General features: G+C 43.7%; 2 protein-coding genes across 3 annotated transcripts in view; one reads left to right on the forward strand and one right to left on the reverse strand.

Moving 5' to 3' along the window:
• Positions 1-1,480: 1,480 nt before the first annotated feature.
• Positions 1,481-2,673, forward strand: LOC144888373 (uncharacterized). The gene is made up of 2 exons (XM_078766102.1): positions 1,481-1,547; positions 1,686-2,673. The coding sequence occupies exons 1-2, from the start codon at positions 1,491-1,493 to the stop codon at positions 2,532-2,534; spliced, it is 906 nt and encodes a 301-aa protein (XP_078622228.1). The 5' UTR covers positions 1,481-1,490; the 3' UTR covers positions 2,535-2,673.
• Positions 2,674-6,584: 3,911 nt separating this feature from the next.
• Positions 6,585-15,176, reverse strand: part of ABCE1 (ATP binding cassette subfamily E member 1) — an 85,293-nt gene continuing 76,701 nt past the window's right edge. For both annotated transcript variants that reach the window (XM_078766103.1, XM_078766104.1), the window contains exon 18: positions 6,585-7,181. In XM_078766103.1, coding sequence (XP_078622229.1) covers positions 7,134-7,181 — 48 coding nt within the window. In that variant the 3' untranslated portion in view covers positions 6,585-7,133. The remainder of the gene's footprint in view (positions 7,182-15,176) is intronic.

Below are 15,176 nucleotides of genomic sequence, written 5' to 3' on the forward strand. Positions count from 1 at the left end.
TTCGTGATTTCTTATTTGTCATTTAACAGTGATGGTAGACATCGACAGCAAGCATGCCCAAAAGAAAACGGAGTGTAGAACCTGCAGCCCAAAGCTCTCCTCCTACATGCATCCTTCATGTACCATCCATGTCTGATCATGGGGATTTCACGCCCCTCCGTAAAATTAAAGGATCTGCTTCAGAAAAACTGCAACTGCTTCAAAAGATCCGGGATAGACGTCTCAACCAACCGCATGACTCCCCATGTCGTATGCAATCAGTATGTGATCAGATCCCGGCAACTCTTCCTGATGACCTAGAAAGAGTAGGATATCACAGCAAGTGTTATAAGCACTTTGTCCGCCACTTTCATCGTCTGGGAGATGATACAGAACCAGGGCCATCAACCTCATCATGGCATCACTCTCCTCGTAAACCAGGAGGTTCTGCTGAACCCATCTTCCCGCCAGAGTGTATATTTTGTGAGAAAGTTGAGACCAAAGATGCTCATCGCAATACTGAGAGGCCTACAACCTTCCCATCCTTTAAAAACAAAGAAAATGCATGGGAGCAAATCGAAACACGGGCTGAGAAAATGGGTCTCTATCGACTCCATCGAAAGGTGAAAAACAAAGACCTCTTTGCATGTGAGGCCAAACACCATCCGTCATGTTTTAAAGCTTTCCGCACAGCATTCTACAACTATGAGCGTGCGATTCACAGAGCCGAAGCACCAAAGGAGCAGGCTTGCATGTCAGCCGCCCATGAAAAGGCATTCAACTCAGTACTGGAACACATTCAAACCCAGGTCATCCAGCAGAATAAAGTTCTACAGCTTTCTTCCTTGCGCTTGCTCTATGTCGAGGAACTGAAACTGAATGGATATGAGAACTCAAATTATCGGTCAGAGAAACTACTGAAACGCCTACAGAATGACCCAATCAAGGAGCATATCCACTTCACGAAGGTTGATCATGACAAATGTGATGTCATTTCTTTCTGGCTTGTGCACAGCTCAAACATAACAGTTTCCAATGCTCTCGCACGAGCATTCACACTCGGAAGCACAAACAAGAACCAAAATGTTGCCCTCCAACTTCGCCAGGGTATTCTACAGGCTTTCAGAGAGTGTAAAGACCAACCATGGCCACCAACAGCTGAAGACATGGAGCTCAATCCTGAAGACATCCTACCTCCAGACCTTGTCCGCTTTCTCAGCGTGCTAATGACTGGCAAGGAGGGCATCGAGACAGAAAAGGTGAAGCGTCTGGTCTTCTCCATTGGACAAGATCTGTGCCGTGCAGTGTCAGATGGAAAATGGAAGTTACCAAAGCACATTCTCCTCTGTGTGACTGTAAGGCACCTGTTCCGAAGCAAACAGCTCACCACAATACTACACAGGCTTGGACACTCTGAGAGCTACGATTTCGCCTTGGAGTTGGAAACTGCTCTCGCCAAGGTCCTGGATGAAGTCTCAATTGAGGCAGCTACCAGGCTGGAGAGAACAGAGATGGCTGTGCTGATCGTGGAGGGGAAGGCCCACCAACTTGCCTCAACGAATGGCAAGGTAAAATTGAAAGCCCTTCGTGAATGGCGATTCAATTTGTAATTTTTCCTGAAAAAAAGGTGATTACCTGTGATGTTTGTCTAGATCTGAAACTGGCAGTGACTGGTGATTGAAATGCGGTGCCTTTTTGTGTTTCAGGTCGAGGTACGTGAACTCCCCACGATCTACAGCAACCAGGAAGAGACTGATACCAGGGTGGTTCTGTACCTCCATCATGCTGCTACCATCGGATACAAGAACGCTGTAGTCAGAACACCGGACACAGACATCCTCCTGATCCTGCTCCACCATGCCCACAACATCAAGCTGACGGTGTACCTGGATACAGGGTCAGGGAAGCATCGCCAACTTGTCAACGTCTCTGAGCTGGCAGAATCCCTGGGAGAGGACTACTGTGCCACTCTCCTGGGGTACTATGTGTTCAGCGGAGAAGACTGCACCAGTGCCTTCAAAGGGAAGGGAAAAGTCGGGCCCTTGAAAAAGCTGGAGAAGAATCCCAGGTTTCACAGGGCATTCGGTGAACTGGGTGACAACTGGGATGCCAACCCTGAGGTGGAGAGGCAGTTAGAAAAATTCACCTGTGTGATGTACGGCCAGAGTCGCGAGTCATCAGTGGACATTGTCCGTGCCAAGCTGCTACGAAAAATGGTGGGAGAGGACAAGACCCTCACATCCAAGTCCAAGGTTGATCTGGCTCGCCTTCCTCCATGCCAGTCTGCCCTGAAGCCGCACATCCAGCGTGTGAACCACCGCGTAGCATTGTACAAAAGAGCCGATCAACCTATCATCGAAAAGCCAAAACCTTATGAGGAGCAAGGATGGATAAGGACTGATGAAGGACTGTTGAAACCAATGTGGTCCAGTGGTCCCATCCTACCAACCTCACTGGTGGATCTTCTGAACACAGGAGAGCACGAAGAGGAGGAGGAAGAGGAAGGAGAAGAAGAGTTTGACTCTGACGATTTCGATGAAAATGATGATGACTGACTCAGTGTAGAATCACTAATGCTAATGATGTTTATCTAAAACAAGCAAGAGAAGAGTGGTCACATTGAGTGCTAGGACTATTTTGACAGTTGTAATATTTAGAAAAATAAAACTTTGTGTTAACGTCTGTGTAGACGGACCTTAATATGAGTCTATTATTTCGTAAAACTGTGATTATTTTGTAAATAAAGCACTAATTAGCATACTAGTATACCATAGACACATGTAATCATGTTATGAATAGTTCTATCATGATCTATGCCCTTCCAAACATGGGTCTAGACACCTTCATTTTTCAATTATCTGCAATATTGGCTGAGATATGTCAAAAATCGTTTTTTTGATAATGGCAGCAGTAATTTGCATAAAAATGGTATGTGGGACATTTTTTCAGCTTGGGGCCATAGCTAGTCATTTTCTACACATTTTTTCCAATCTAGAAACACTGATTAGAAGTATATCTCCGGGGGGTGCAGGGGGACCTAGTCTTCCTACTAGACTAAACACTTTAGAAGTTTTATACTTCTACAGTATGCATGCAAGGTTTCGGCTATGAGGTTTCATTGCTTTGAAGTTAGGGAGAACGAACACACACACACACACACCACACCACACACACACTTTTATTACAACAAGCAAGTACACCCTCTTTTCCGACGTGGTATTCCAATCTTAATGACACCATGTTGTCCTGAGAAGAAAGTGTGGTCGTATGAACTTGCTTGACGTAAAATAAATGAAATACAGTAGCTGGGACGTTGGTACCAACAAGTGCACAGCACAATTAATTTTGCCTGCATGAGTGCGCAAGTTAGGGTTCGGAGGTTGGACAATCGTAAGAAATTAACGGAGAGCTCCGCATCGACCAAATTGGGCATACAAGCTGATAGTAACCAGAGGCAGGTCCTAGGCACAAAAAAAAATCCTACTCACAATCAACCTCACCTAACTCCCTCATCCCACGTGTTTTTCCTCATCCCGTACACATCTTCAAGAGGACAGGCAAGTCAGTTCGTATGTTAAATTTTACATTAATAGAACCTTCAGTGCATGAAACACTTTCTTGAAAAGTAGGGAAATTTTAAAAGAAATTGGTAAAATAATTACCAAAATTATGTTTTTTTAATAGCAGCTTTCTGCAATTTTTACACAATTAAGAGGCTGTCTTTGCAATCATATTAAAGCATTCATTGATTACATAATAAGGGGAAAATAAACCACAGCAGCCCGCATTTGGTAAGGGGAAAAGCAAGGAAAATAAGAGGAAAAGCAACCATATAATTTGGCTGTTTGAGTGATGCTGATTTGGGCTTTCATAACTTTGACAGTTGTCAAATAAATGCAATATTTTACTGCCATATTTTCTGGACAAGATGCATATGCTATCAGAAACTTTGTACATAGTCCGAAAATAATTAGCGATGACGTCACCACGTCACGCGGCATGAATGCGCACCTGTGTCGTTGGAGGTATTGACTTATATAGGGTTGGTTTTCTAAGGCTGGGGCGCAGTGGCGTCGTCGCGTCGAGTGAAGGGGTCGTGTTCGGGCCGTGGTGATATTTTTTAAAATTGTCTCATTTACATAATCACAAATAAATTCGCTATTTTTGCCAACTTACAATACACTTTCAGCAGAGCACTCAAGACTTGGAATGCCAGACTCAGACTTGGACTTGACTCGGGACAGCTGGATTCGGACAGCTTGGACTCAGACAACCAGGTGGACTCGACTACAACCTGGCACTCATGATCTCTGGTTGCTCGGCCAGAATAGGAAGTACGCGAGCTATAGACATCACTCAGTTAATTACAGTCCGAACAAGTATTGTAATGTGACAAACATGTCCAGAATTGCTCGGGGCTATGGACTGAGCTGGCAGTTGCGGTCGTTTTGACCTAACTCACAGAACTCAAACCGGGTAACCGGAACGGGCCACGGCTGTTACATTATTCTCACCTCAGACTAAGCAGGTAAATTAACTCATGACATGCATTTTGCATTCTCCACTTTGTTTCAAAACCCAGCGTAGCCTGTAGGAGCACATTTGCCCTTTCTTTATGACTCCATGCTATTCTTACCTGCACAGCAATGGTCCATTAAGACTACCTCCGCCAAGCTGGTTTGTTTTGTATCCCACTGATAGGCCGGATCTGGATTCGGACCTAAACCAAAATCTAATCGGCTTGTTCGTGTTACCAAACCAACTCACCCACCAGGTTTAGTCATAACTCGTCCATAACTTTAAAAAAAATATTGTTGCGGAAATGGAGTACGGCGCTCCCCCTTAGCAGGGTGGGGGGGGGGGGGGGGGGGGGGATGAATCCCCCTTCTATTTGCACTGGCCGTCTCCGCTCCTGAAGCTGCCCAGCTCCCTCCACGAGGCAGGTGAGCAACCCCGTTCGAGACCGTGGACAAGATGTTATTTTGCCGAGCGGATTAGCAGCCCGCGGCTCGAACCATTAGCAGTACTAAACCCGATTCTTATGCATTGGCCAAATCGTGCCACAGGTATTCAATGGGGAAATCACAAAGACGAACGGATGTGAAGAAAAGAAGGCAGAGTAAGGAAGAACAGGAATTTATTACTAACTATTGTACAAAACCAAAGAAATCAAGGAGAAGGAAAGAAACGAAAATAATTTACAGAAGAGGAAGACACAGTGCAATTCTACTTACCTATACAGTCTTACTTATTCCCAGGGACAACACGGACAAACAGACGACAGTCAGACTTACACGGGGATGATGACAGGAGGTGGATGGCTGGACGGATGAGGAGGTGGGACCACAGGGCTGGAAGGGTGCGGGTCCGGTTCGTTAACGGCAAGGCTCGAGGTGAGCAGCCGCCGCCCCTCCTCAATCTCGTTCGTACAGCGGCGTTGCTTCGCGGCCGCGGGTCGAACTGCCGTTAAAGCTCAACTCCTTCTCAACTCAACTCAGCTGCGGTGGACTCCTCACTCATCTCCTGGTGGCTCTCTCGGTCATCTGCTTAAGCAGTCCCTCCCAACTTCCTTTTATAAGGCGCGTGGCGATCAAGCCGCCGGCCTTTTAGAAACGCCCATCGGTGAGCTCGCCTCGGCCTGGATTGGTCGCGAGGGCTCACCGATCCCGCCCCCTTGATGAGGCGTTGGCAAAGCCACACCTTGTTCCTGGCGCTTGGCTGACTCCTCCCACCTTCTTCTCCGAGTTGACCTCGCCGTAATGGCGGCAAATGTAGTTGGCAATGCGATTGGCAATGACGCAGTTGGAAATGGAGGTTTTGGGGGAATTTGAACAAGGGGATCTATCTTATTCGATTCGGTGCAATGCAGTGTCAATTAATGGGCAACAGAGCCTTAAACTGGAACACATAATAAGGAAATAACTATTTAGAAGGGTATATGATTTTCTACGTGCATGCGATGGACTAAGGGGACGACCTTTGACCTTTACAATTTAACGGAGGTATTTATAAGGATCATTACATTTACACAGGGTGATATTTACAAACAGGATTCTCAAATCCGCAACAATATGTTGTATGTCGCTTTTCGCCCAATCTCTCAATGGTGAAGGATCGCTTAAAAATTAAATAATTCTCGTATCCGAATCCATTTTCAGATCTTCACCAAAATCGAATTGATTGGTCCTTGTCTCACACCCAACCTGTCCACCAAGCTTCGTCCAAATCCGTTCACAACTTTTTGAGATGTCTTGTTCACAAACAGACAGGGGTGAAAACATAACTTCCATCCACCTTCAGTGGTGGAGGTAATAATTAATTTCCTTCATTCTGAAACACCAAGCACCTAGATTTTTTTTTTCTTTCCTCAACATCAAATGGTAAAAGGGAATTTGGAGCAAAGGGAATTTGCAGCAAAGATGGATGCACTTCACATTTGGCTTTTGCAGAGGAGAGAGAGAGAGATGGAGGAGAGGAATATCAACGTGTTTAAGTAACGTGTCTTGGCATCATTGAATGGAAAAGTACCTGTAGAGATGGATGTATAGAACTAGGTTGGCCAAATTATACCTTTTGGTGAAGGAAAGCACAAGGACACCGAAGGAAACAATTGCCATAGGCAACGACACCTTTTATTTTAGTGGCTGTACCACCCAGCAAAATGTAGACCACTCAAAAGCAATGATTGTTCTCCTGAAAGCGACCTTAAAAAAAGAAAAAAAAGAAGAGGTTTTCTTTCTTCTCCTGCTCTCATTCTTTCCACATTGTACACATTCATAAACATAAATAACCAAAAGCTTGTGGTGAGCTTGGGGAGGTTGGCAAGGACTCCGAGGCATAAGCATAGGTATAAAAACACATGAAATGCACTTGAGGAAAATGTCTGCATTCTTCCAATGTGTCCAAATTTGCCAAAAATCGATCCGATTTTGGAGTAGTTTTTAATTTGTAGTCACTGTGCAGGTGAAACTGAATGGAAACCTTCACCGAGTGCAACATCGTGTGTTAACACGAGCAGGATAAGTGACTGCAAAACAAAAACAGCTGTTCAGGTCCCACTTTTAGTTTTCAGTTTGAAGGACAACTTTCAGTCACAGCTTGCGAGTTGAGCAGACACAGATGTGGGTGGGTATTGGGTTTTTCTTCACGACTGCTCAGTCTTCCAGGAAGAAGTAATTCCCACTTTTCTTTTGTTCCGTATCCTGCAACAAAAAAAAACAAAGGATTGTGTGACATCATGATAGCTGAACGCATGTTAGGGGTCAGACACAAATTTGCATTTTTGCATATACAATACGTAGACGATGCCAAATTGCACTTGTGATTGATTCCACAACTGAATTATTTGCTGACTACATTTGCAGCTTCTTACCATCAAAGGTATCTTTTCATAATTTGTTTATAGCCAGTCATTCAGGCATCATTGCAACATTTTAAAAATTATTTCTTTTTTGTGTAACAACGATATACTTCCTATTTTGAAATCCCTCTGTTGGTGTCATTGCTTCTCTCCCCCTGTTATGCTACACAGTTACAAGGTAGTTCCAAAGCCAGTTGCCATCCTGATATCTAGTGAATGCTCAGACATTGTATTCACAAACAACTACATATCTGCGACCACCAATGGTAAGCTTCCACTGACCGGGAGGTTAACTCTAGGCGATCGCCTGCATCCTACCTTGGCCGGTGATCCAATGATGGCCATATTTTTTTTTCGGTCACACAATTTTCACTCTTTCATGACATCCAGAATATTTTGCTTGTAGTTTCGCACTCATATTTCCCTTTTATAATCCCACTTTCACCATTCTCAGAAAGTTCACACACACACACGCACGCACGCACACGCACACACACACACACACACACACACACACACACACACACACACACACACACACACACACACACACACACACACACACACTAAAATGCACGATTAGAATCAAATGAATTTTACGCAAGAATAATTTTATTCCTCCTTCATCTGCAAGCACGTGTTCCCCATGCAACATGCAAGTGTCATTTAAAACCACGTGTTCATTAAGGGTTCTTGCTTTCGGACAAGGTGTCCTATCTGATTGGTTCCAGGCAATCTGATTGGTTGTCTGGCACAGCTACGGCTCCTAAGGATTTCCTTAATCTAAAGGATATTCTTAGTTAAGGGAAAAAAAAATCGAATCTGTGAATGTGGTAGCATTGTTTAAACTAGGGCATGCCCGTACTATATATATATCTAAAATTATATCCCCCCCCTCTATTTACATGAAATGGTTTGGTCCATTCGCAAAGCCAAAGCGAACGGCTTGCGAGTACGGTAGAACCCCCCCCTCTATTTACATGAAATGGTTTGGTCCATTCGCAAAGCCAAAGCGAACGGCTAAATCGCCATAGCTCGGTAGCTTGCTGCTCTCTGATTGGTCGAATCGTTTTTTGGACATAGCTCGGTAACTACTTGTCCGATTAATATGAAACCTTGAAAAGGCACATCCTCGGGTCCCCAGCAATATACCTGGCAAGTTTCAAGTATATCGGACCGGTAGTTGTCGAGAAACAGCGGTCGCATACACACAGAGATTACTGGAATTATAGATAGATGGGTGGGGAGGAAGGATTTTTGACATGTAGTCCAGTAGAAATTGACATGAAAATAGCCGAACCTAGACATTTTAGATAACAACCGTTTTTTGGTGCTAAATGCTTTATATGACTGTCATGTATCTGCAGACAAAATTCACATAAATTCACAAATGGGGAAACCTGTTTTTTATTAGGTCAAAGTATATGACCTATCAGAAAACTGTAAATAATAAATTTCCCAGGTTTAGATGATGATTCGCAAATACGCTTTTATATGACATAAAATGTTGTGAATACTTTCTGATAAATATAAAATAATAAAATTAATAAATTTTACTCATTATAGAAACATATTTCTTTGAAAAATATAATTATTTTGTCCAAAATATGCAAAATTTTATCAATATTCTCGTGTATATTTGTATAAATAAGTGTAAACACTTGAATGAAATGATCATATGAACACATTGTACAATGTTTTGTTCCAAAATATACCAGTATTATTATTTAACCCAACAATGTTTAATTTAATAATCATTTTATTAATTTTAAATAGTTTTTTTTATCACAACCACTTAGAGGCCATCATAGCTCAAGTGTACATAAATGTGACAGGAAATCACAGTAGATGACTCAGCCATTATGTAATCATACACCAACATATCTGCTGTTTAGGTAAAACAAACAACGGCCAAATTATTGCATTTTAACTTGCGTACGCACGTTAAAAATCCTTATGCAGTTGAAAGTCAAAAAGAGTAGGCCACAAGGCCGCTGCCCTGGCACTACTCAAAATTAGAATCTATCTGACCCCGTCAATACTCTGGACGGTAACATAAACGAGTACCTCTCAAGACGGAATGAGGCTGCCTGAAAAAGATGAGCCATACGCAGTCAGATTATAAGACTGGCAAAACAAGAGCATACGCGTTTCCCCTAGCTGAAAAGCGAGGTACGAGAAAAAAAAGACATGTACAGTGTGTACGAAATCAAGCGCCGAAAACTGGCAAAGTACGCACACTTGAAGAGACGTCCTGATAGTCTGGTTCTCGAGAGCATTGAAGGTGATGTCGAGGGCCGGGCAAAACGAGCTAGACGACGAACGGGTTGGACGGACAACACAAGGACTGGGTAGAGCCAGGCATGGAGGGAGGTCGCAAAGTGGCACGCTAGAAGATACTTCTACGGCTGTACGACTTACTTCATCATCACACTATTTGTAACAATTATGCGCTTCTTTTTGTTGCTTAATTAACTTCTACTATCACCACTGTTTTACAGTGTGTGACAATAGTGCATTCATTATATGTCATATGGAACATGCTGCACATGCCGTTAATGTACGATGTTATAGAGTGAAATTTACTAAGTATAACTCTCACTCAAATTATCAAATACACATTTTAAAATGGTATTATTAAAAGTTTATCTGTAAGTGGAAATCTAGATTTCTTTTTGTTGATTGACCCATTGACTTATATACCAACTTTACATATATTACTGTCATATTTGTACTGTGCAATCCCAAAACACATGGACACTGATGATATGTGGTCAGGGTTAAAGACTATGTACATGAATACCGTTGCACAAGGCATTTTATTAGATGAGGTGCCGACTAATGACCACTTGGACAAATTCCACAAACATATTTGTGACTTTAAAAACAATCAGAAAGAATCCAAGACAGGAAAACTGTGGGTTATGTATCTGGACTTTGTGTCAATTGTGCGACATTTCATCAGGGCTGAAAGAACTGGTAACTGGGAACTTCATCTGAAGGCGACTCAGCAGATGTTGCCATTCTTTGCAGCTGCTGGACACAATAACTATACAAAATGTTGCCGGCTTTATCTCCAAGATTCTCAGGAACTGTGTCCCTGTCTTGAGGAACCAATGCACAGAGGACTGTTCACTGTGCGAAGGAATAAGAAACTATTGTGGAGTGGAACATGGTCTGATATGACCATTGAGCAATGCTTAATGAGAGCAGGAAAGACGCAAGGTGGTCTCATTAACATCACGCACAAGGACTCGGCCAGAACAAAATGGCTTCTTACTGCACATATAGTAGCACCATACACTGATGCACTACGATCCATGACTGACACTTACACTGGAACATGGTCAGAACAACACAAAGAGGTTCGTGCAGGAAACATCAGGCGGGACTTGGAAGACTTGAACAAGTTCACAACCTTTCTCAAGGGCCATAATCCCTTCATTGCGCAAGAAGATCAAGAACTAAGAAACATTTCCACAGGACTGATAGCAGATCACCGTGTTAATGTTGATGCTGCTATAGCATTGGCCAGAAAATAACGGGAAAGTTAGATGATAAAAAGTTTTGCGCTGTTGTTATGAAGAGGTCAGAACAAGCAACTACATTTGCTGCAATGCGAAAGGCTCTCACAGTTTGCGATGAAGAAATTCACATGTCTTCTGAAGAGCTCTACCATCGCTTGCTTTCCACTGCTTACACGAGTGGACCTCCAGACCAAAGTATATTTGCATATGAACTTGCAACCGTATCTCCAGCACTTTTCCAAGATGATGGCAGCATGCAAAAGTGTCAAAAATCACAACTGGCAAAATATATAGTTCAAATGAGCAGTGATATTGTTCAACGAAAAGCTGAAGACTCTGCAATTAGAGTGTTTGATGGCTGCGCACTGCTACATCGGATTCCTTGGCCAAAGGTTGGGACAATGAAATCAGTATGTGACTCTTTTGTGGCTGCTGTTGTACATCACAGACTACCTGGAGTTCCATTGTGGGTGATTTTTGATAGTTATGGTACGGTAACAACCAAGGATCCCGAGCAGAAGCGCCGTCGCCTTCAACAAACATGTCCTGACATTGTTGTCGAAGACAAGACACCTGTTCCAGGGAACCAGATGGCCTTTCTCTCAAACAATCGGAATAAACAGAATTTGATCAAATTGCTAGCAAATCATCGAACAGAAATTGGGATTGAAGTAGAACATGCTGGTGAAGAAGGTGAAGCAGATTTTTTTTTTTTTTTTTGTATACTGAATCGAGGCTCGTGAAAGAGCTAAATGTAGTGATCACGAGCAAGGCACTGCAATTGTCACAAACTCCAAGAGTTGTAATTGTCATTGCTGATGACATGGATATTTTGATTTTGCTACTCCACCATTCGAGCAGTACTGCTGATATATTCCTACAGACAAGAAATCAAACCATTTCTATCAAAGTTGCAAAGGAAGTGTTAGGGAGGGAGTTGTGTATGTGTCAACCATTTGCCCATGCTATGTCAGGATGTGATACCACATCAGCATTGTATGGCGTAGGGAAAATAAACCACTGAAACTGCTAGTCATCACAGAAATGGAGAGCAGATGCACTGATCTTTGGAGATACTAGGACGTGCCCGTACGTGGGTGCCCGTTCCTTGCCCAAAAAATAAAAAAATAAAAATTTGTGTAGGGGTGTGTGTGTGTAAACATCCTAGGGCGTGCCCGTACGTGGGTGCAAAAAAACATGCGTGCAAACAACAACAAAAAAAAACTTTGCAACCACGTGGCAGTAACGACCACAGAACCCCCCCCCCCTCTATTTACATGAATGGTTTGGTCCATTCGCAACGACCACAGAACCCCCCCCTCTATTTACATGAAATGGTTTGGTCCATTCGCAAAGCCAAAGCGAACGGCGAACGGCTAAATCGCCATAGCTCGGTAACTACTTCTCCGATTAATATGAAACCTTGAAAAGGCACATCCTCGGGTCCCCAGCAATATACCTGGCAAGTTTCAAGTATATCGGACCCGTGGTTGTCGAGAAACAGCGGTCACAGACAAACACACAGACATACAGAGATTACTGGAATTATAGATAGATTACAGCGTCAAAGAATGCAATACAAGATGTTGGAGAAAAATTTGTACTGTCCTTGTACAGTGGTGGAGCAGGAAGACGTGGGTTGGATGAACTGCGTTATCTAAATGTGATATCTCCAAAGTACGTGACTCTTGAGCGTATGCCACCTACAGGAAGAGCTATTTATTTCCATAGCCTTCGAGTACATCACCAAGTCAGTACATGGCGTCAACTAAAAACTGTGCTAACTATGGAGGAATATGGATACGACGTAGAGGCTGGCTTAGTTCTACCCATTATCACCGACAAGGCACCAGCGCCTTCAGAACTGCTAATTGATATAAGATGCTTTTGTAGGAGCAAACAACGCTTATGTACATCATGTAGCTGTGCCAAGAAAGGCATTGCTTGTAGTATCCATTGCAAGTGTGGTGCACAATGTGAAAACAGTTCACGCACAGTTGACAGCATATAAATGGGTGAAGCATAACATTTTAATATGTCAATAATATTGTCACGCAACCGCGATTAACACCACAGTTGCGGATGGCCAATTGCGAGGTTTTAACTCCCGAGGCGAGACCTCAATAGCGGATTCCAAATCAAACACTTAAACTAAAGTTAAACGCGCGGAATGGCGGGACGGGACACAGCAAAGCTCCGCCGCCTTATCTATTAAAATCCAACAGGAAACTGCGTTCAGATATATTCAGAAAATAATATAAGGATTTATTAACGGTTCCGAGAACAAAGAAATATGATGCTCTAAACCCCCTATATGGAGTACTCCCGCTCAACAGAGTTATTAAACAAACCACAGGGCAGACGACGAAATGAACAAAGAGGGTGTGTGTGTGTGGTGCGTTCTTAGCTCTGCTCGCTCGGGAGCGTGGCGTGGAGATCGTGCAGGCCTCGGATGGCTAGGCCCTGACACGTGGGCGGGAAGGATCTCCTCGACGCGACTCGCTCACTGACCCCAGTCCTCTCGCCCCGCAACTCTCAAACGCTCACCCCGTCCGAAGGACCACGGTTTCTGGGGCTGTCGTCTCTGTCCGGCGCCTTGGAGATCGTGAATGGTTGGCGATGGTACGCAAGAGGCCACAAATGGAATACGGCCACCAACGGGGGCGAACCTCGGCACGACAGCCGCCCACGCAAGCACGCGATCCAATCGCAGGGAAGATGGAGGGAACGAAGGCAGGAAAGAACTAGAGGGGAAAATGTCCAGTGCACTCTATCACGACTGAATCCTCTCAGCTCCCCCAAATGGCGTCTGCTCTGCCTCGTGTCCAACTCCGAACTCTTCTTCTCCTTCGTGTCGTCACTTCCCTCACGCACCGTCCCGCCCTCTCGTGACGTCCATTCGTCCGCCCTTCCCCATGACGTCAAAAGATCCACCCCGTTCTCATCGTGTCTCAGCAGGGTCCGTTTTGGTTGGTGTTGTTCCATTGATGTAAAAGGGAAGGGAATTAATTAATGTAGGTGCGCTAGGGGCATGAATTCCTACTGTCTAGGTGCGATGCCAAAAGGGACATTGGATTGACCACAGGGGTGGGAAAACACACAAAGTTACCCTTATCGCCCTAACTACTTAGCACTTCCTGTCCCCGTACAGGAAATATATACGCAATTATCCCGGCATACGCCTACACATACTAACTTAAAGGTACATAGTGGGTTCTAGCTATCGCGACATCCCGGAGCATTTTACCTACTCAGATCTACTCTGCTCTACATATTGCTCTACCAAATTCATAACAATATGAACAATGTTACAGTATTGAAATCACGGGGCACATGCACAAGATTGTGTAAACTCATGCTTCTGGCCATAATACATTATTTAGAGGGGTTATGCACTAGTTCATTTTTATTATGAAATATGTTATCAACGCTGTCAGCTAATAACTATCTATAATTCAGGGTGTGCTATACAGAATAACTCAGGATGTGTATATCTAGAATATGCAACTTTAATGATCCATATATATGACTTAAGTTTACACCATTATGAGAAATTCATACATGTATATGTGAAGATTTGACAGCACGTACTTGTTGCTAAATTCAGTACAACTTTCTGAATCAAGCATATATTAGATACCACTGTGTTCAAAAAGTATCTGACCTTTATTTTTCGTGCGTAAAAAAAAAGAAGCTAGGGAGGCGTTGATTGGTGCACGTATGTAGGCGATCCTAATGCACACGCGTGAATTGTTTCCCACCTGCAGAAGCTGTCATTCGACGGCAGACCGCCGATGAGTGAGGACATGTAAGTGAGCACCGTCGGATTTTCGTTTGACAAAATGACGGAAAAACTTGAACAACGCTACTGCATCAAATTTTGTGTAAAGCTTGGCGATTCCCAAGTGGAAACGATCCGCAAGATTCAACACCATTCATTCCATTATGAAGGAGGATTTGGGCTTCAGGAGAATCTTAGCGAAGTTCGTACCAAAGCTGCTAACGATTGAGCAGAAGCAACTCCGTTTGGAGATCGCACAGGACATGCTGGAGACTGTGAACAGCGATCCCAGCTTCCTCAACACAGTGATCACTGGCGATGAGTCCTGGGTTTATGGGTACGACCCAGAAACCAAGTTGCAGTCATCACAATGGAAGCATTCAACATCCCCGAGGCCAAAAAACACAAAATTTGATGCAGTAGCGTTGTTCAAGTTTTTCCGTCATTTTGTCAAAAACGAAAATCCGACGGCGCTCACTTACATGTCCTCTCATCGGCGGTCTGCCGTCGAATGACAGCTTCTGCAGGT

This window comes from Myxine glutinosa, chromosome 12, assembly GCF_964187855.1.
Source record: "Myxine glutinosa chromosome 12, kmMyxGlut1.1, whole genome shotgun sequence".
NCBI lineage: Eukaryota > Metazoa > Chordata > Myxini > Myxiniformes > Myxinidae > Myxine > Myxine glutinosa.